This window comes from Eublepharis macularius, chromosome 10 (genome assembly GCF_028583425.1).
Source record: "Eublepharis macularius isolate TG4126 chromosome 10, MPM_Emac_v1.0, whole genome shotgun sequence".
NCBI classification, from domain to species: domain Eukaryota; kingdom Metazoa; phylum Chordata; class Lepidosauria; order Squamata; family Eublepharidae; genus Eublepharis; species Eublepharis macularius.
The window spans coordinates 86,149,847-86,171,993 of record NC_072799.1 but is presented as its reverse complement, the minus strand read 5'-3'; the positions used below and the strand labels follow the sequence as shown (position 1 = coordinate 86,171,993).

At 43.5% G+C, this 22,147-nt stretch overlaps 1 protein-coding gene across 1 annotated transcript in view; it reads left to right on the top strand.

Annotated features, from left to right (window-relative positions):
- The window catches only part of CEP135 (centrosomal protein 135), a 72,170-nt gene that overhangs the window by 36,026 nt on the left and 13,997 nt on the right, over positions 1-22,147 (top strand). The window contains exons 12-20 of the mRNA XM_054990016.1: positions 1,956-2,099; positions 3,261-3,404; positions 3,880-3,957; positions 7,277-7,428; positions 13,821-13,936; positions 14,497-14,651; positions 15,952-16,007; positions 19,057-19,225; positions 20,006-20,116. Of these exons, the coding sequence (XP_054845991.1) occupies positions 1,956-2,099; positions 3,261-3,404; positions 3,880-3,957; positions 7,277-7,428; positions 13,821-13,936; positions 14,497-14,651; positions 15,952-16,007; positions 19,057-19,225; positions 20,006-20,116 (1,125 nt within the window). The remainder of the gene's footprint in view (positions 1-1,955; positions 2,100-3,260; positions 3,405-3,879; positions 3,958-7,276; positions 7,429-13,820; positions 13,937-14,496; positions 14,652-15,951; positions 16,008-19,056; positions 19,226-20,005; positions 20,117-22,147) is intronic.

Below are 22,147 nucleotides of genomic sequence, written 5' to 3'. Positions count from 1 at the left end.
ATTGTATGGCTAGGAAGAATCTCTGCTGTTAATATGAATATCTTACCAAAATTGAACTTTCTGTTCCAAATGTTGCCAATCCATATAAATGCGATTTTTTAAAAAAAATGACAGAAAAGAATAAATGACTTTGTATGGAATGGGAAGAAACCATGAATAAGATTTAAAATATGGAAAAAAGCCAAGTTGAATTAGCAGTACCAAATATTAAACCGGTTTGAGTTCCCAGTTTGGAAAAAAAACCGGAACTAGGCCCGATTTGTAAAGATTAGGTATTTCCAAATCGGGGCCACTATGATGGCTCTGATTCAGAAATACCGAATCAAAGCTTTCCGAAGCAATTTGGATTGCTTCGGAAAGCTTCGGGGCCTTTTTAAAGGGTGCCTGCCCTCCCACCAGCACCCCACTTACCTGGGGCATCCTTCTGGCAGTGCCGGTGCTGGCATTCACTGGCCCTGCCAGTTGCTGCAAAGGCTGAAGCGGCGGTGCGGGTGGGGCAGGTGCTGATGTTCAATGCTGTCCTGCTGGCTGCCACAGAGGCCGAAGTAGTGGCGCAAGTGGCAGAGGCACCAGCCACCCTGCTGGCCGTGGTGGCGATGGCAGCAGGCCTGCTCCGTTCTTCGGAAGGTAAGTGGGGTTGGGGGAAGGGGGGCTCAGGGGGGAGGGGGGAATCTTACTTCGGTATTCTCCGAATCATTTCAAAGCATACCGAAGTGATTTCCGACAACCCAAACCCGAAGTGGCTTGCCACTTTGGGTTTGGGGTTATTCCAAACCCAATTGGGGGTTATTGGCAAAAAATTCAAGCTTAAGGAAAAAACATTTCTTGGCTGATGTATTATCAAATTGTGTCTAAACTTAAAGAGCAACTATCCAAAGAAGGTGACTGGTTAAGAGAGAAAACAGTGTTTGAACAACTGACCACTGGATATTCAAAACACCTATTAGGAAAAGTATATAAAATATTATTGCAATATGCAATAGAATCAGAACAAGTGAAAAACTGTATGATTAAATGGATGCAAAACTTTGGAGAAAATATATCTATGAGCCTGTGGGAAAATTTATAGATTAAAGAAATCAAATTTTCAGACTGTCAAATATTAAGAGAGAATTTGTATAAAATGTTCTTTAGATGGTATATTACTCCAAAGGACTTTGCAAAAGCTAATAAGGATTACAGTGGAAAGTGCTGAAAATGTCAACACACAGGCGCAACATTCTATCACGTGGTGAACATGGTAGAAAGCAAGGAAATATTGGATAGAAATACACGAGGAAATGCAGAAGATACTAAAGTTTTACTTTGTGTTGAACCCTAAAAATATGGTATTAAATATCTTGACAAGTAATATTGTAAAAATACATAGAGAACTATTTAAATATATGGTGACAGCAACAAGAGTAGTGTATGCAGCAAAATGGGAGGCAGAATGCTGTCCAGATTTGACAGAGTGGATGAATAAGCTATACGAATATGCGTCAGTGGCAAATTTAGCATTTTACATACGTAATAGGCCAATTCTAGAATTTCAGGAAAAATGGAAAACTTTTTTTTGCTCATGTAGCTGAAAATTAAGAATAACTAAGAACAATTATCAGTAAAATATATTAGTTACCAGATTTGTAATTAAAATGTTAAATATAAATGCATCTTAAAATAAGTGTCATTGTACTTCATAGAAAGTGTCTTAAGAAATTTAATGAAGGGGATGGTAGGGAGAAATACTTGATGTTTTATATATTCTGTTTTATATAACTATCTCTGGTTTACGTAACTATGTTATACAATCCTTTTTTTCTTTCTATATCTCTTCTTACTATTATTTTGTTTTTCAAAATAAAAATATATTATATTGCAAAAAAAAAAGTGTTTTTCTAAGACTGTCACTGTGCCTTTTATTGGGAATATATCATTTAACAATTTTTTCCTTTTTTGGTATTTTTGTTGTCCAGAGTGATGATCTTAGGTTGGTTATCAGAGAGAGAGATGAACTACAAGCTATGCTGGATAACTTTGAAAAGCATATGATAGAGATTCAGTCCAATGTCAAACTACTAACTATGGAAAGAGACAAACTAAATAACCTGTATGAACAAGTAAGCAAATATGAGCCTCAGCAGTTAACAAATGTTAATAACTGCACTTATACACTGCTCTTCTATACAGATTAATGCCCCACTCAGAGTGGTAAACGAAGCCAGTGTTGTTGTTATTCCCCAATACAACTGGGGCAGGGACTGAGAGAAATGGCTTACCTAAGGCCACCCACTGAGCTCATGGCAGTAGAGGGATTCAAACCATCAGAGTGCTAGTTCGCATCCCAATCACTTAACCACTATGCTACAGCAGCTTATGACATAGTTACGGAAACTGAGGTTTGTGGAAACATGATTAATAACAAAGCAACTTTATAATTGTGTAACTGAAGCAATTCCAGGCTTAAATCTGGAGGTAAAGGTACAAAGAATCACTGCTGGTCTTTACAGGATTGATAATTACTGCTGCAGAAATTAACTAGGAATGAAGTTGTATAAGGATAATGGGAAAAACAGAAGTATAATTCAAAGACAGATTCTGTTCTTCATATTTTGGCAGAGCTTAATTCTTTCTCAGTCCCATACCCCGTGTCCTAACATCATCAAACTTTATCGTTCTCATTCTACACATACATTCTTTATTGTGTGTATAAAGTGCTGTCAAGTCACAGCCAGTGTGTGAGATAGGATGCTGGATTAGGTGGACCACTGGTCTAATCCAGCAGGCCTCTTCTTATCCATTACCTCCATCAGATAACCAAATAGAGTGTCATTTACTCCCCACAGTGCTTCAGTCAACTCCTCTAGAGTCTGTCTTCTCTCTTTTATTCTTCCTGCATCTCCACTTTTCCCATAAACACACCTTCAAGAGAGAAAGAAGGTCGTCTCTTCAAAGTCCTGGTGGATGCTTGGACAGAGCCATGTCCTCTCACTTAAGACCCATTGAGGGGTGGTGGTGGAAAGTACTGTCCAGTCACAACCAACTTGTAGCAAGTTGGCAATCCCATGGGGTTTTCAAGGCAAGAGACTTCAGAGGTGGTTTGCCATTGCCTGCCTCTGCAAACCTAGTCTTCGTTGGAGGCCTCCCATCCAATTGCTATCCAAAGCCGACCCTGCTTAGCTTCTGATATCTGCCAAGATAAGGCTAGCCTAGGACATCCAGGTCAGGGTGCATTCTTTATTAGTGTTGGCAAAAAAAAAAAAGTTAATGTGTGATTGTAGTCTCAGGATGAGTTGAACCGTCTACGGAGAGAAACAAAAACTTGTCTTCTGGCCCAAAGTCATGTGGAAGAGGAAAGGAACATCGCACTGTCTGATTTCAGAAGAGTTGTGGCAGAGAGGGAAGGATTAAGAGAGAAATTAAAGGTCAGCATTTAACAAATAATGTTTTCTTGTGATTAATTTTGGCTGCTTTCACATATTTCATAAGGGTAGCTGAGAGCCAATGGCAATCTTAAGTGTGGTTCCAATTACTTTGATGTGAAGCTCTGAACTCTTGTGCTCTCACGTTGCTATGTGAGGATTGGCACTGAAAGGAAGGCAGACATTTGCGGAAATGAAATAGAATATACATTTTTGCCCTGTTGCTTTTCTTGTTGCAACTCTCATCTCTCTTTTGGCCATATTTGAGATCCAGCAGGAATTCCAATCAACTGTAGTTTTCCTTGTGTGTCCATGTTCCCTAAGCCCAGAAGCTCACTTCAGGGAGATGCCAACCTTTTAGCTACTACCCACTGGGGAACTTAACCAACATTTAAGTAAATTCTCAGATTTTACAATATTAAATCAACATTGGACATAGTGAGTAAAACATGGCTTGAATTTTTCTTTTCATTCTTAGATTGTACAGGAAGATGCTGCGCTAGAAAAGTCAAATTTGGATGAGGAAATAGCACAGCTAGAAAACACTATTCATAGGGTAAGTGATTTAAGATACTTACAGATATTAGAAGTATCTGGGAGGGTGGTACTAGCTGGGCCATCGAGAGCCTGGGATGAAGTGCTATTGGGACGCTTACTCAGCCTTATTGCTGCATCCAGCAACCTGTATTGGTAAGAAAAGAGTAGAAAATGATCTTTTCTTGCGAGAGAAGAACTGGTCAGTAGCTTCTTCTCTGGCTTTTGCAAGAGAATCCATAAGCGAGCGTGGTAAAGGATGAGCGGATTGGTGTTTCTTTCTGATCAATTTCACTGCTTGTTGGTTTGAATCCAGGGGAGGTGGGTACCCATTTTTTGTATGGGAGGACAAGCGGATGGGGTAGAATACAGGAACTATTGGTCTTGGGGTTCTTCAGTATCCATGCTGAGCTTTTGCTGCCTGGATTTCATGACAGCTGTTGGTCTATGACACTTGACACACCAGATGACACCCTGGATTTACTGTTCTGGGGAGATCAAGATAATGGTGATGTTGAGGGTAGTAGTTCTGTGACTCCATAGACAGATCACTGTCTGGTTGGGTTTAGGCACAAAATACCTGTGGGGTGGGTGGTTACTTAGAATGATCTGCCACTGCAGAAGATTGGGACTACGTGGTATTCTGGCATTTCTGAGGTTTTTTTTTTCATTTGGTAATGATTGGCCACCATGTTGTGAGAGGTGGACACAATTGCTTCTAAGCATCCTCTCCCATATCCTTGGGATTATCAAGTGCTCTAGTTATCAATAGAACTAGGAACTATAAAGTAGTTTAGGCAATGGCTAGACGGCAGCAAAGGAAGATTCAAGCTGAATCCAACTGAACATATGTGAAAGCTTATTTTTCAGGCCTGATCTGGTGGCGATGATGAGAGCAAAAAAATCCCCCTCATTTCACCACCATCTCATCTGCACTGTATTGATCAGCAATGTTGTTCTGATTTGTAAGAGGCTAATTGCCTCCATGTCTCAGGAACAAATAGTGGAAACTCTCTGTGATCAATATATTGTCGAAGGCTTTCACAGCTGGAGAATGATGGTTGTTGTGGATTTTCCGGGCTGTATTGCCGTGGTCTTGGCATTGTAGTTCCTGACGTTTCGCCAGCAGCTGCCTGGCAGTCACAGCTGCTGGCGAAATGTCAAAAACTACAGTGCCAAGACCATGGCAATACAGCCCGGAAAATCCACAACAACCATCTCTGTGATCACTTTGCAAAATAGTTTTGTGGACAAGATCACTCACATCCAGTTAAGCAGGGAAACCCAAGAACTTGGTCAGAATATTTGGAGCATTAAGACCTATCACCATGCTTATGGGACCCCTGTCCCTTGTAGTTAGATAGATCTGTAAGACGAAGGCTTTACTGAAGAAATCAGCTTTGGAGGATCAAGCTGACTTGAAAAGTACAAGTGAGTATCAAATCTGCTCTTTTTGAGCAAGGCCTCAGAGAAGGTCTTGGAGAAGTGGTTTCAAACATTTCTGGAGGAAACTAGTTCCTTTGATTCAGTCTGGCTTCTGCCCAGTTACACAGAAACAGCTTTGATCCACGCTGATGGATGATCTGTGCTGGTCCTCTGACAGGGAGAGGGGTGTCTTTGTTTGTTCTCCTGGACCTCTCAGCAGCTTTCAGTACCATCAGCCATGGTATCATTCTGAAATACTTAGCAGACATGGACCAAATTGGTGCTGTTGCTAGACTGGTTTCAGTCCTTTCTGGAAGGTAAGTTTCAGAAGGTGGTGCTGGAAGATTTCTTCTTGGCCCATTGGCCTGTAGGGATCCATCTCTTCTCTCATGCTTTCTAACAGCAATGTGAAACCACTGGGGGAACTCCAGGGATTGGTGTGACTTGTCCCCAACATGCAGAGGCATTCAGCTCTACCTCTCCTTTCCATCAAGATCCAGGGAAGCTTTGAATGACCTGAAATGGTGTCTAATGATTGTAAGGGAGTAGGTAAGGGTGAACTGAAATTAACAGTGCAATCCTAAGAAGAGTTACTCTACTGGAGTAACTTTTCTTAGGATTGCATTATAAATCAAGGAAATAATAAAGATGCTGTGGGTCCAGGGGTAAAGCTGATCTTGGAATAGGCGTTCAGCTGGTACCAAATGGCGCCTCCCCCCCTCAGCAGGTTTCTAATTTGGCTATGCCTCATTGGCTGTAGATGCTGAGGTGGCAGATGTAACCAAGGGTGTTCTTTTTTCCAACACAGGCTGGTTTTGGGGAAAAGTCATATCAAGTTGCATGCACGTTGGTAATATTCAGGTTGGACTACTGTAACACACTCTGCTAAGGTCTGCATTTGAAGCAGGTTTGGAAGCTTTAGCAGGTTCAAAACACAGAGGTTAGAGTGCTGATAGGGGCTCCCACATCGAGTGCAAAATTACTGTCTTGTGCCAATTGCACTAGCTACCACTGTGCTTCTGGGACTGATATGAAAATACCATTGTTCATTTTTAAAGCCCTAAATGGCTTGAGTTCCAGGTTCCTCATGTGCTGTCTCTGCCTGTATATTTGCTTGTGCTATGAGGCTAGTGGAGAAAGCTTCATTGTGGGAATCCCCTCTAGAGAAGTCTAGTTGATGTGAACCAGCATGAGAACTTCCTCTGCTGCTACCCCTAATCTTTGGAAGTTGCTGGCCCCTGTGTTGCTGGTGCTTCCTCCTTTAGAGGCCTTCTAGCATCAGCTGAAAACATCTTTATTCAGGAAGGCCCTTGTGGATTAAATTTTTCTCTTGGTGCCTGTTCAGTTTTAACTGTTTTATATGGTTTAATGTTTTCAAGTCACTTTGACTATGTATTTTTAAACAGAAAGCTGGGGCATAAATATTCCAATAAACAAATAATAATGCTGGCAAATGATAGAACATCATTTTCTCTGTGCTGATTACTCAGAACTGTTAGCTGTAGATACTTCCCCCACAAATAAATCACATAGCAGTATTCTGTACTAATTCCTTTGGGATTATTTAGAGACTAGAATAGGCAATATGTGTGGTGCCTCTCACAGTGTAAACCAGTAGCAATTTCTGTTCAGAAATCACATGTTATCGTAGTAGTGTTACTGTGAACTTCAATGTCATCGTATTTTAAAACCCTTAAACATCAAATGTAGATACTTTAATTCCTATGATATTTAAAACTAAGTAAGAAATTAGGATTGAAGCCCTAGATTTTGTGAATTTTATTTCATTTCTTACTTAATGACATTACATGCACAAGCTCTTAATTTTTTAAAATGCTTTCAAATTAAACTTTCTATAAAGAAAAAAAATGTACATTTACCAGATTCAAAAAATATCAATTTCTTGTTTGTTGTAGCTGGAAACTGAACAACTTGATCAAACAACTGCAGTCTCATTACTGAAAGACAAAATAACCTGTTTAGAAGATGAATTAAATGTTAAGTCTCATCAGCTCTCCCAGTCAACTGAAGATACTTCACAATTTAAGAGAGAATTAAGCTCACTTCAGTAAGTTCTGCTAGATGTTCTATGTTTTATTGCTAATGTAGGCACTATGTAGCAATTGGTAACCCAATGCTTTTTAAGTGAAGCCATTCCTTCTATGTTCAAGTCATATAAACAGATACAAGCAGTCCATATCTATGTGATAGTCATACCCTCCAACCCAGAAGCCCTGCTCCGTACTATTTGGTTGCTCAGTAATGAGGGAGAGAGAGATACTTTTCATGTACACAGAGACACTTTATTATTTCCTCTGTTCCAGGGCTAAACCCTGTTATTTTGATGATGATAAAACAGGTTTCAGGCTACACCTTTGCTTCAGTTAAGCTCTTACATTGCATTATTTTTACCATTACAGTAGACAGTTTCATTACCTAAAGACATATCTTGTAGTGCAGTTTGCATATCAGATTCTTTGCTTCTGAAAACTTTTAACTAGAAATTGCAACACATGCTCACGAGAAATTGAAGAGCCATTTACGGCACTTCTCGTACGAACAATTTTGATGCAATATGTCAGTTCTCCCTCTGAGGCGGAGGACATCTTGATCCCACCCTCTAGTCAGGAAGGCAGGAACAAGTTTTCTACTTCCTGTCTTCCTAGTGGGAGTCACCCTTTCTTTCAGTTTCATTCCTGCCTCAACAGGGAGAGCAGCTTCATCTGTGTGCTGCTGTGCTGGAATGCAGGTGGGGAATCCGACAAAAGCTTCACTGAAGTCCGGAGTTCAACTAAGCCGACCGGGGAACAAGCAGGGAGCGTAGTCCAGGGAGCCAAATCCAAAAGGTCAGAGCCAAAAGAGCAGGTAGAGCAGAGCTGCGTCACAGTAGAACCGGGCAGGTCTTTGCGCAGGTGCTTCTGCAACGAGGGAAAGGGCGTTCTGGCTTAAGAGCAATCACCTCCAAGGCAGTGCTGCATCCTGCTAGGACTCAAGGTCACTACGCTGCAGTTTGAGTGCCTGAAGCCTCACACTCCGTCTCCTTCCCTGAACAACAAGACGCTGCCGCCCCCTACGCTGCCTCTCAGGTTCAGGGGAGCTGGGTGGGGATGTTGCCCTGGTCTCAGCTGCTGGTGCAGGTGAGGGAACAGCTTCTGTCCCTGACTCTGCCCTGGATTCCTCAGCCTGCTCTGGCAAGGGTTCCTGCTGTTCCACTCCCTGCTGGTCCTCCATGTGGCTGACTCTGGAGGGGCTTGGCATACTCTCTCCCTCGTCATCCTCCATGAGGTCTTCATCCTCTGAGGAATCAGAGCCCACAACAGCTGCCTTGCCTTTCAACTGTTTTTCTTCCTTTCCTTCGCTTCTAGTTTTCAGAACCTGATTCTTGCCTTGTTTACTCCTTTCTACTCGATCTCCTTGCTATTCTTTTTCTCCCTGTGCGCCTGCTAGAAGGCTTGCTGGGGAAGCTTTCTCCTTCCTTCCTTTGGCTGTGGCAGTTGTTTCATGGCAAGACAGAATCATGGACCAGCAGAACATGCTCTTCCATCACAACGGAATTCCTCTCTGAAGGAGAGTTGAATGCCCCCCTCACCGCTGCTTCCTGACAACAACCCGAGACAGTGGGGCAAACCGCGGGGAAGCTGCAGCTGCGGCCACTCATATCATGAAGAGACCGGAAGTGCAAAAGGTGTTATTCCTCCCTGGGCAAAGGAAACACGGCAGCCATTTCTGGCCTTGCAAATGATTGCATCATTGCCAACCAGCTGAGAGGTGGCTATGGAGTGGATCCTTAAGCCAGTCTAATGGCGTAAGACCCAGTCCACATCCTTAAGCCAGTCTAATGGCGTAAGACTCATTGTGGGGCAGCCAAACCAGTCTGAGATTCAACAATCATTCGTGCCTCCAGAGCCCATGGTGAACGAAGGAGGGCTACTCGTGAGTATGCAATGGGATCGGGACCTGTGGTAGTACCTCAGGAATTCCTAAATGTCATTAGACAGATTTTTTTTTAAAAAGCAAAAAAGCTAGCTTATCTTACCTCAGAAAGCCACGGCAGCCATTTCTGGCCTTGCCAATGCTGGCAACCTTGCCAACAGACCAGGAGGTGGCTGTGGAGTGATTTCCGACATCCAAAGCAATCAATAGGCACAGGACCCAGCGAGAGCATCAAATTGCAATGGCCCCAGGGTCCAGTGCTGCTGATGGTTTACTTGTGAGTAAAGCAATTGGGTCAGGCACTGCAATGCTATTCCCAGATTTCCTAAACTTAATTACATAAACTGAGACTGCCAATTTTTGTCAGAGTGCTGAGGGAAGAGACAGGCCTCCCTCTGGCCTTCCCACCCCCCAAACAGGGAACTGTAGAAGAGGCCATTTCTTACAAAAGGAATCCTAGCAGGACCTCTGAGGCAGCTAGAAAGGAAACCTATACCAGAAAAAGAAAGGGAAACTGAAACTTATGCAGAAAGTGAAGTTTTTTCTTCCTGTTGGTTCCATATATGCCTACACACCCTTTTTTCCTCCAGGGAATGGGGCCTGCTCTCCCCCGGGTTCTCAATCTCTTTTAATCAGCACAAAGTAACTTTATTCTGTAGAAATAAAGAGAAGAGCAAGCCTTCAGAGGCCTAGCAGGCCTTCAGCCAGCTCATGTAGACATGAGTAAACCCTGGACTGGAGTGGAACTGCTCCAGTTTTTAGTATCCTGGGACCAACATAAAACATGAAACAGACTCCACAGTATTTCAATTGCCTGTGCTGAGAGAGTTCTTGCTGCAATTATGTTCATCTTATCTCTGGAATCTTTTCTGTATGACACCATTTTTAACAAGAGACAGTTTGGTGTTATGGCTGGAGTGTTGGGCTGGAATCTGGGAGATCCAGATTCTCATGCCATTCTCCTTGGGAGATCTGCCTGTGGCCTTGGACCTGTTGCATTCTCTAGGCCTGGCTTACCTTTGGGTTTGTTGTGTGACTAGAATGGAAAGATTTGAAATGTTGTGTTCACCTTAGAGCCCCCACTGGGGTTTAGATAAACACGACCATCTTTATACTCAGAAAGGTGCCCCCGGGGCAAGAAATCCTTGATGAATAAACTTTCATTGAATTGGCTACTGGCAGGGCCTCTGTTGTAACCCTTAGCCAAATATATTTAGTTCCAGTGGTCATTATTGTTGTTGAGGATCTACAGATTAAATCGCACCTCATCTCTATTTCACTCTCTGTAGACAGCAAATGCTATAAACTGTTAGTCTATATGAGAACCAGAATTCTAGATTGCAATTTTTCCTTTAAGCTACTGATGAACAGGTCATTATGATCTCTCTGCCATCCCCTTGAAGGGAGCATGAAACGTGTTTAACCCTATCCTAGGGCATAAAGGGTATGGGCCAAGGTGCTTTGGATTAAGGCATTGATCATCTCTAATAGCAGATTGCATCCTTGTAGGAAAAGATAAAAACCCAGTGGCTCCCTAAGAACTAACGTTTATTTGCTATGTGTTTTTGTGCATTCAGTTTACTTTTCCAGATACCTGTGTGTTTCATAGTGACTGTTGCTGTGACTTTACAGAGACTCTGAATTCTTTGGTCCAAATAAACAGCACTCTTGTTAAAGGTAAGTGCATCCTTTCTCATGCCTCCACTCCTCCAGGACAAGAGGAAAAGGAGTGTACACCATATTCTTCACAGTACCAAAAGAACGGAGATTGGAGGGTGATACTAAACTTAAAATATTCAACCATTTCATAAAAGTTAGGCATCTCAGTTTGGAGACAATGAGATCCATCACAGAATCCCTACTAATGGAGGGCCCATAGCGCAGTGGCAGATCACCTGCCTTGCATACAGAAGGACCCAGGTTCAGACCCTGGCGTCAGTTGTTCATGGATCTCAGGGCCGACTTACACCAAAGGAGTACCTTACTGTACTAGATCTAATGGAAGCATATCTCTACATTCCGATCTTGTCCAGGCACCGAAGACTCCTCCATTTCTGCGCAATGGGGATTCATCTACAGTTCAGAATACTTCCATTTGGCCTCTCTAGGGCACCGAGGTCCTTCACAAAGAATTTGATCAACTCAGTGTATTTTTTTTTAAAAGCCTCGTATGGTGGACACCTATGACCAGCCTTCTGCAAGGAAAGCAACACTGCATTCCAGTAATGGAACAGGTTCTACGGACACTGGTCTCTCCAGATGGGAAGCTACACTAGAAGATCCACCAGTGCAAAGTCATTAGTCCAGCAGTGAGGTGAGACCCTCTGTCAACCTACTGGAGCTTTGGGCCATTTATTTAGCCCTACTACACTTCAGACCACAAATACTAGACGAACATGTTCTAATCTTCTATATTTGACCAGTTTCTGTACCATCATCTGACGAAGAGAACTTGATTCTCGAAAGCTTATGCTACAATAAAATTGGTTAGTCTTAAAGGTGCTACTGGACTCTTTTTGATTTTGCTACCACAGACTAACATGGCTAACTCCTCTGCATCTATAATCAGAACAGACAGCATGTCAACCAATTTCACCAGGTGCTTCAATCTTGAGAACCAAGTGTTGACATCACAGTGGCCAAGCATTCTGCTGTTTGCCTTCCAATCACTCCGATTCTCCTGAAGACAGTCAGGAAGATAAGAGAACAAAAACAAAAAAAAGCAGAAATCTTATTGCCCTCAGCTCCCACAGCTCTCTGCTCTTCAACAGCTGTCAACACTTCCACCACTGACTTCTCCAATATCTCTGAATATGCTCCAGCGATGCCAAGTTTCACATCCACACCTGGAATAGCTACATTTAACTGCATGAAGAGTGGGCGAGACACTCTCGGCTAGGTTATTCTCAAGAAGTAACCAACATGTGACTGGCCTCTAGGAGACAGTCCACTAACAGGATATATAATGCATCATAAAAAGCCTTCACAGGAGATGCAAAAGAAAAAGACCAGATCCATTCTATACTTCCTACAGGTCAGTCATACAAGCGGTCTCAGAGCCTCAGTCTTAAGATGTCAGGTCACAGTCTTAACAACAGTACTGTCACGGTACTAGGGTCTGAGTCCGTCCAGACACCTCACGTATGTAGCTCCCTTTAGTGTGATACTCTGAAGGATCCACCACAGGTTCACCAATTTCTGACTTGGAAAATGCATACAGTTGTGTATGCTGTTACCAGACACCCCTTCAAGAGCCTATCAAGGAAATTCCTCTTATGTGCTTGAGGACTTTGTTCCTCTCCACAGTTACATCTGCAAGAACGGAATCAGAACCGGGTACCCTGTTAATTCGCTTGAGCTACGTATCTTACACAAGGACAAAGCGATCCTGAGAACAGATCCTACCTTCATACCAAAAGTGATCTCTCCCACAGATCACTGGAATTATGTCTACTATCAGTTGACTAAATACTTTTCATCCCAAAGAAGAAATGTGGCATGCTCTGGACATAAGACTTATTCTAAAAGCATTTCTTTGTAGAACAGAGCAAATCTGGAAAACAGCTTCCTTATTTATCTCTATATCCTCACCGAATTAAGGGACATAAGGATGTCTAAATCTGCCATTAGCAGTAACTTCAAGGCATGCATTATCGAAGCACACAAAATTTAAAAAACTAGATATACCAGCTAGGATTACTACTTACTCAATATGAAGTGCTGCACCAGTGCACCATTTGCCAGACATGCTACAGTTAAGAGATTTGCAAGGCAGCTACTTGGTCGTCTGTATCTACCTTTGTTAAACACTTTAAGCTGAACACTTACGACTCAGCTGATGCAGCATTTGGCAGAAGAGTATTACAACATATTTTATGACCAGATGACAATGACCCACCCAGAAAGTAGGGACACTGCTCTGGGAGGTCCCATCAAGATGTTCTCCGCCTCAGAGGGAGAATGGATCATTGGATACTCACCATGAAGGGTCTTTCTCCTCTGAGGAAAGGAGGACATCTTGCCCCTCCCGAAGTCATTGTCTTTTGCCTGACAAATTTACTTCCTGTCCTGATGTTTCCCCTTAACATGTTTGTTCTCACCTTTCTCCTTGTTATTCAGTTCTAGAGTGTCGTATTCATAATTATGATGCTATAACTGCTTTCAGAGTTGCCAAAACTGAAAGAAAGGGTGACTCCCACTAGGAAGACAGGAAGTAGAAAACTTGTTCCTGCCTCCCTGACTAGAGGGTGGGAATCACCCATCAAGATGTCCTCCTTTCCTCAGAGGAGAAGGACCCTTTACGGTGAGTATCCAATGGTCCATTTTTACAAGCAAGCCAACAACAAAACACTAGCTTTAAAAAGTGTAAACGCCCTTTTAATAGGTAGTCTTTTCAGATATAATACCCCACTGAAGATATGATAGGAAGATCCTGTTCTTTGGCAGGCTTTTTGGATTATGTTCATGGTTACATTAAAACCTGCATTTGTTGGTTTTCTTTACCCTAAATGGGCACTGATTCTTCAGGCTCCTAAATGAACAGATACAAAAGTCCCTGGATGAAATACAGCACCGGTTCTGTATTAAAGATGATGAACTTCATGCAGCTCAAGAAGAAATTTTGATGCTAGAAGACAAAATAGGTATGTGCTGTTTCATATCTTTAAAAAAAATATGACATGAATGTTTAACCGTAGAGTTGGAAGAGACCTTAAACGACAGCTAATTTAACTCCCTGCCCTGAAAGTTAGGAGTATTTGCTTCCCTTCTTCCCCCAGTCAAATTGTGAATTGTTTGCACCCTCATCCTTCTGATACGTTTTTCATTGGGGAGAGAGAGGGAGAGAGAGCCAGAATATGTGAGAAGTAGCACATTATGTTGCTGCACTGGTCCAGCTGAGGAACATACTTTTTGTTCCTTCAGAATTAACTAGAGCAAGGCGGATCGTTGACAGTTCTCTTGTGACTAATCCTCAGGCATGATTGTAACATTTGGACATCATTAGCCATGTTGGTATACTGGTGTGTTGGCCCACCTTCCATTCTGACTAGCCTACCAGTGAAATGATTTGCCCACCAGTGCAAATATAGTTCAGACTGGCTTGTCCTAAAGATGAGTGTGCCAGGGCACCCCATGCAGATGTACCAAGTTAACTCAAACAAGTATGCCAAATTCACATGTACATTTGTGTCTTCATGTTCAGATAAATTAAATAATAAAAACGCTACCCAGGATGAGACCATCAGTGTGCTCAGAAGTACCATTAATGTCTTGGATAAGGAAAAGGATAGCCTTCAGGAAAGCGTAGATGAAAAAACGGAGAGAATCGCTTGTTTAGATGACAATCTAGCCAACAAGGTAGGTCAACACATTATAAAATGGTTCAAGTAATCTGTTCTAGCTCTGCCCATAGCCCATGCTGTGGATTTTGGGGTAAACAGTGCTTTTCCAAAAATACACCTAATTGCCCTAGAAACACCATGCATATTGATCATGATACTTAAAAGTGGATTTTGAACTCAAAAGAAACTGGCATTGTACTATTTTCAGCTTTTTGAAATGCATCCCCCTAACAAGTGAACAACTTGTTAAAAACTACAGCCTTGACAGATAATACGACAGTGACCATTGGATGATATTTATAGTCCAGGTCTCAGAGTACTGCAATTTTGCCCAGAAGGGGATGAGGCTATTGAAGAAACCCCTTTTCATCAACTGACATGTCTAATGAACCAGAAGCAGTGATGGCCCGAAGAAAATGGAATATAAAAAATGAAAATGTTGTAGATGAACAATAAATATCTAAGACTATGAAGAAGTTCAAGTTATCTAGCCTTATGCTTCAGCTGTCCCTAAAACTTATCCACTACGAATAATTGGTAGTTCAGCTGGGAGACTAGTAAAATAGTACTCTGGAGCTGTTACAAAGTTCACAAAGCATCTATATTTGGTCAGTTTGAGTGAAGATACTGGCAATGTTAGATCACTTGTTAAGACCTGTTTTTACATTTTGATTTTACTTTCTCTTCCATGTAGCCATACTCTTTGTAACCTTACAGTTGGATTATTGTAATATGCTCGAATTTGGGCCGCCCTTGCAATCAACCCTGAAACTGCAGCTGGTTCAAAATGTGGCAGCTCGATTATTGTTAGGAGATTGGCAATGAGAACATCTTAAAACAGTTATTCTGGCTGCCAGTTTGATTCCAAGTTGAATTCAAAGTGCTAGTTATTACCTTAAAGTTCTCCATGGTATAGGAACCTCATATCTAAAGGACCATCTTCTCCCATATATCCCCATGTACCAACTATAGTCTTCAGTCTATTGGTTGTTCCCCCACATAAGATGGCTCACCTGTCATCACCCAGAGCATGCGCCACTTCCACTGTAGTTCCCACTTTATGGAATTGGCTACCTGATGAGGTAAAAGAAGTGCTGCTGTCTTTAGCAATTTTCAGGAGGTGCTGCAAGGCCATTTTATTTGTCAGGGCTTTTAATGGGGTATAGTTTGTAAGATCTTTTTTGGGGAGGAGGTATTTGGAGTTTTATTTTATTGGCTTTAAATTGTGAAGGTTTAACTATAGCTTGTAAACCACCTTGAGCTACGATGAGAAGTGGGATATAAATAGTTTACTAAATAAATATATCTTTCCATAGGAAAAATCTATCCTCCATTTACGGCAAACACTCAGTCAGCTGGAGTCCTCCTTAGAGTAAGTAGTAACACTGGAAATTATTAGGCTATTAAAGTTTGCATCTTGTAACAGTCAAGCTATATTTTTCAATGAGAGAGCTAATGATATTTATAACCAAGCCTTTGCATGTGAACTGCGACTGCAGAAAATATTTAATGTGATTATAGAAGAAGGTTCTTCTGAAGAAAGGTGGTCTGAATTAGGATTGCTTATCAAATTGGGCTGCTATTACAATTAACCTATTAATGTATCTAATTTCAAAAAATTGTCCACAACAAGGCCAGGTCTGGCACAATAGGGCCAGGTCTGAAAAGGAGAGGAGGGGGTTCACCACTGCAAGCATTACAGAAAGATAAGATTGCAAAGGCAGCTGAAATAGCATGCCAATTTTAAGATTTTTTAAAAATAGTTTTTCCACATAGGATGGTAAATATAACAACAAACTCCATGTAACCCCTCTCCCCCCGCCCTCTTTCCCAACATAGCTCGTCAACAAGAGAAGGTAAGAACTGCACACGCTCAGGCAACTAAGAGTAGAGATTAAGGGGGGAGCAAGAATGGGGCAGGGTCTGGCAAATATTTGGCAATCAATTGGCTTTTGACCCATTTACACACAAGGATCTAACTATGGAAAAATCTCAAGATTAAGTTTTTTGGAAACACTGAATGCCTAGTGGTCTAATGTTCCTGTCTCAATTGATTGGACTGAATGATAACCAAACCTTCAATACTGTGCACAGAATTTAATTTCTCAACCATAGCTAGTTGGCAATACATTCAGTTAAAACTGTTTTTGGTCCCGAGGCTTTTGAAGCTTCGGAACCATCCCCATGACCACATACATTGCTTTCTCTACTTCAGTTCTCTGACATTCTTTCTAGACATACTATCACCATAGACAACTTTTTAAGAAGCCAAACAACGCACAGTCTAGGTGCTACCCGTTCGTAGTGGAACTTGGAACTGAATACCCCAATTCACTTATTCCAATGGCAGGATTTACTAAAATCCATTAAACTTATTGCTTGGCCAGGGGCAGACTGGCCCCATAGCACAGTAGGAACAGCACACATCAGGTTCTGCCTTGTTGCTAGGACAACTTAGAATACTTTTCCAAGGTCATCTTGTGAATTTTAGAGATGTGAAGTTCTGGAAAAACTTGGGGAGGGGAAACAATTTCTTTTCATTTTTTTCTGAGGACTTCTTTCGTTTTTCCAGTGAAAAACTTGCTAAATTTTGGGGACCACTGAAAATAATTCCTTTGTATTTTTATTTTTGCAGTGGGTGAGATGCTTTGTGAGAGAAGCATTGCTCTCTTAAAATGTACACTATATATTTATGCAACACAACCCACAACATTAGATAATAATTCTTATGTATGCTATTGACATAAGGATATGTTTATCATTTAAAGATGAATAGTCTTAGAAATAGTAGAGTCCAGTAGCACCTTTAAGACTAACCAACTTTACTGTAGCATAAGCTTTCGAGAACCACAGTTCTCTTCATCAGATGCATCTGACAAAGAGAACTGTGGTTCTCGAAAGCTTATGCTACGGTAAAGTTGGTTAGTCTTAAAGGTGCTACTGGACTCTACTATTTTGCTACTACAGACTAACATAGCTAACTCCTCTGAGTCTTGGAAATGACATTATTGAAGTATTTGATAATATATTGTAAGAGTTCAGTTTCGTATTAGCAATGTTATGAAGTTTAACTTGATACTGGTAGAAATATAGAAACTGTTGAACTTAAATATGATAGAGATTTTGTTTGCATATTCAAAAGTGATTTTTGTTTGGCTCAAAGTCTGGATCTTGATACAAGCGCTAATACTGTTTGTAATGGCCTGCTAAGCTTTCCACTAGTGGTCAGGTAGGTATAACACTGTATCATAGACAGATACACCGTTGTTCAGGGGTGAGTGCTGATCAAGTAAAATGGGAGAAGTGCATTCACTGCAAGGACAGTGTCTGGGGTCGGCGAGCCCTTCTCGCCCGGACTTACCTTCCTGCGGGGCAGATGCCTACCAAGAGGCCCCCTCTTGTTCTGATGGGGCGATTGGGACCACTGGAGCCCCTGAGGCGTGGGCAAGCCTGCTGGCTGGTGTAGAGGTGACCACCATGGCAGGCTTGGATGTGGCTCTGGCCCACAGTGGGCTGGTGGCGATAGAGGCTGCGGCTCGAGGAGGGCAGGCACCAGCAGCCCCCATAGAAGCTGGGTGCGCCGCGGCAGCAGAAGAAACGGCAAGGCCCATGCCTGCGGAATGTGTGCTGACGCTGGTCATGGCTGTCCAGGCCACGAAGGCCTTAACAGGGGAGAGCCCCTACACTGGCGCCTGGCCTGTGCCTCCCTCAGGCCCACTGGCAGGGCAGGCCGACAAGGGAGTCAGCCGCAGGCCAGCAGAAGGAAGCCCCGGGACTGGCAGAACCCCATGCGCAACATGCCACACCCTGCACCTTCAGCCTCAGCATCGCTGGCAGAGCCCAGGCAGCAAGTTGGCTGGGCAGCTCAGGGGAGGGGCACTAGGCAGGAGGATGCTGAAGGCAGCGCTCCCAGAGGCTGCCTGGACTGGCTGTCAGTGGGGGAGGGGAGAGGAGAAACGGGATAGGGCGGAACCAGGAGAGGGAGGGAGAAACAATCAGGAAGGCCCCATAAAAGTGGGCAAGCCAGGGAGGCTGAAGAGAAGTAGCTGGGAGCACTTGAGGGCCTTGCCTGGCAGAGAGAGAGTGTGCAAACCCAGTGGCAGGAGAGAGGGAGTAGGGTGTTGTATACCCCCCTCATCTCCCCATTCTGAGGCCCCCTGAGCCAGCTTAGAGAAGGAGGCCAACCTGGCGGAGGCGCCCCCTTTTGGTTCCGACACCTGGGGACAGGAGGCCCACAGACAGAATGTATTTTAGAGCATGTGCGGAACATGGTTCAGTGCCAGAGTCCAGAAGCACCTACTGATTTTGAATGGCTAGAATGTTGCCATTATCTTTGACATAATAGAATTGTATGTCATGCCATAATGCAAAAGGGAAAAAATGAATTCAAATTAAGGTTTTCCAAATCCGCCATTTGCTAGCCAGTTAAAGGATGCCTTGAGTGGCAAAGATCGTGAACTAGCCAGTCTCCGTCGCCAGCTTGATGCAGCTCACTCTGAGCTTGATGAAACTGGAAGAGTGAAAGAAATGGCTCTGAAGGAAAACAGAAGGCTACAGGATGATCTAGCAACCATGGCCCGAGAAAACCAGGTACAGAGCATCTCTCAATGATACTTGCCCTAAACTGAAGTAGTTTTTACCTTTGGGGTAACTTTTTATTTTTATGTTCATATCCATTTTAGTTATTTAAACACAACTAAAGGGATGTATTGTCGAAGGCTTTCACGGCCGGAGAACGATGGTTGTTGTGGGTTTTCCGGGCTGTATTGCCGTGGTCTTGGCATTGTAGTTCCTGACATTTCGCCAGCAGCTGTGGCTGGCATCTTCAGAGGTGTAGCACCAAAAGACAGAGATCTCTCACTGAGAGATCTCTCACTGAGAGATCTCTGTCTTTTGGTGCTACACCTCTGAAGATGCCAGCCACAGCTGCTGGCGAAACGTCAGGAACTACAATGCCAAGATCACGGCAATACAGCCCGGAAAACCCACAACAACCACAACTAAAGGGACTTGACATTTTGGGAGTTCAAAAAGCAAAATGAAAATCAAGACATTATAGGCCTAGTTTGACTGATCTGTCTGGGCTGCTCACCTTCAGATTGCAGTTGTGGACTCATATGAATGAATGCTCCTCCCAAAAGTTCCTTATTCACAAAAAGAAAGAAAGAAAGGAAAATAGTATGTGAGGGAGAAGTAATGTAGCCCAGGTGTCAGCTGGAAGTTCTATATGAATGGACTATTTAATGTGAAGCAGCATTTCGTCACATGAGCCTCTACCTGCCAGCTGGAACCCAGACGCATTCAACACCTCTATGAAACAATTTACTCATATTAAACTGATGCATAATAGTTTGTCTGTAATCTTAATAGGCAATCTCAGCTGAACTGGAAGCAGCTTTACGTGAAAAAGAAGAAATGAAAATCAGGGTTCATAATTACATAACTGAAGTATCAAGGTTTGAAAACCTAATGGCTTCAAAGGTGAGGAAATGCATTCCAAATGGGTTTTTTTAATGAAGTATAGCCTGTTTTAATCATATTACTAGTGTAGTGTGTACTTTGCCCTCAGGCACCCCTAAATTCTGCAACCGTAGTCAGCTGTGAAAATTAATCAGATTTGTTGGAGAAATGGAAGCCATACAGCGTTGATCCCTGGGAATCTGGCTGAATCCTTCTCTGGCTCCAGCAGTACTATCTGCCCATAAGAACATAATAAGAGCCTTGTTGGATCAGACCCATGGTCTATCTAGTACAGCATACTGTTTCACGTACCCGCCAACCAGTTGCCCTAAAGACACCCCCCCCCCCAAAGGGAAATAGAGGCTGAGGCCTTCCCCTGGATGCTTCCTCCTGGCACTGATATTCAGGGGTTTGCAGCCTTTGTATGTGGAGGTTCCCTTTAGTCAACAAGGCTAGTAGCCATTGATGGACTTCTCTTCCATGAATCAGTCTAACCCTCTTTTAAAGTCATCTCATAACCTGTGGTGTGGATAGCCCAGGTGAGCCTGATCTCATCAGAGCTCAGAAGCTAAGCAGGGTCGGACTTGATTAGTAATTGGATGGGAGACCGCCAATGAAGACCAGGGTGGAAGGGCAGGCAAAGACTTCGATTAGTCTCTTGCCATGAAAACCCTGCTGGGGTCTCTGTAAGTCAGCTATGACTTCAGGGCTCTCCCTTCCTTCCTACCCTGTTGACTAAGAAGTTGCTTTTAAATGGAGAACAAAGTTTGGGCATGATCCTGCACTTACAACTAAACATGGGCACGAACAGCATTACGAACGGAAAAAACCCACGAACAGCCCGTTTGTCTGTTCACGAACAAGCCGTTTGTGAGGTGCCATTGCAAACGAACAAGCGATCGTCACAAGCCTTGTTCGTTGTGTTCGTCCGCTGTTCATGAAGCCAGACAGCCAGGCACCTTCAATCAATTCCCTTGGCAACGGAGGCAGGGAGTGCCTGAACTCTGTCTGCACTCCTTCTGTCGTCCTGGAAACCCCAATCTGAGCCCAACTTAGCTTGATGGGCAGGTCTTCCTTCCAAGTGTGGAGCTGCAAATTGATTACAATTGGCTACATGGGAGCAGAGACTAGGAGGGAGGGAGGGTGAAGAGGTGGTGTTCTGTAGCCATGGGCACTCCAATCTCATCCCTGCAAACAGTATTAAGCAGTTCTGACGACCAACCACAGACCTGCTTTTCCCTATGAGACCTCTGGTTATAAAAGGGCACTGTGTTCCCAGTTCTGGCTTTCAGTTTCATCAAGCAGTGGAGTGGGAGAGAGCTGTTGCTAGCCTTTGTGGAGAGAGACGGAGAGTGCATTGGAGCTGGATTTTTTTCTGTGTGGTGTGGGATAGGGATCTATCCCCTGTGGTTCCAGGACTGCTGCCAGGCCCTGGGGCCAAGCTCAGTGGGCACCTTGGCTGAGGGCTCACCCTGACTATTATTATTATTAGAATCAGTGCCTGATCTGGTCAGGTCTCTGGGAGTGCTGGGCTAGGGCTCTAGCCCCTCTCTCTGGTTCCAGGGATCCTGCCAGGCCCTGGGGCTAAGCTCAGTGGGCACCTTGGCTGAGGGCTCACAGTGTTGTCTCCTTGTGTTTCCTCCTTGTTTGCTGGCACAATGAGGCTTCGGCCATGGGCCAAGGATGCTCATGGAGGGAAGTGCAAAGATAGTCCCAGTTGCCCTGTGGGAAGCAGTACTGGGCAGGGTTCTGCAGCAGCAGAGACTCCCGCTCCCCAAAAATCACCTGTGGGGGCTGTGGAGGAGGCCAAAGACCTCTTGCCACCGGGGGAAGAGGAACTCTTTAAACTCTTTGAGGAGGAGGAGGCTGAGGGATCCATGGAGGAATGGGTTTGGGTTCGACGAAACATCCTTCCCATCCCTATGCTGAACTCCTGGTGCTGTCCCTGCCTGCAGTCCACCCCTCACTCCGTCTTCCATTGCCAGCTCCACACCGCAGCCAGTAACCCTTCGTCCTCCCTCCCCAGGAACAGTTAGCGGGCCACGGTTCAAA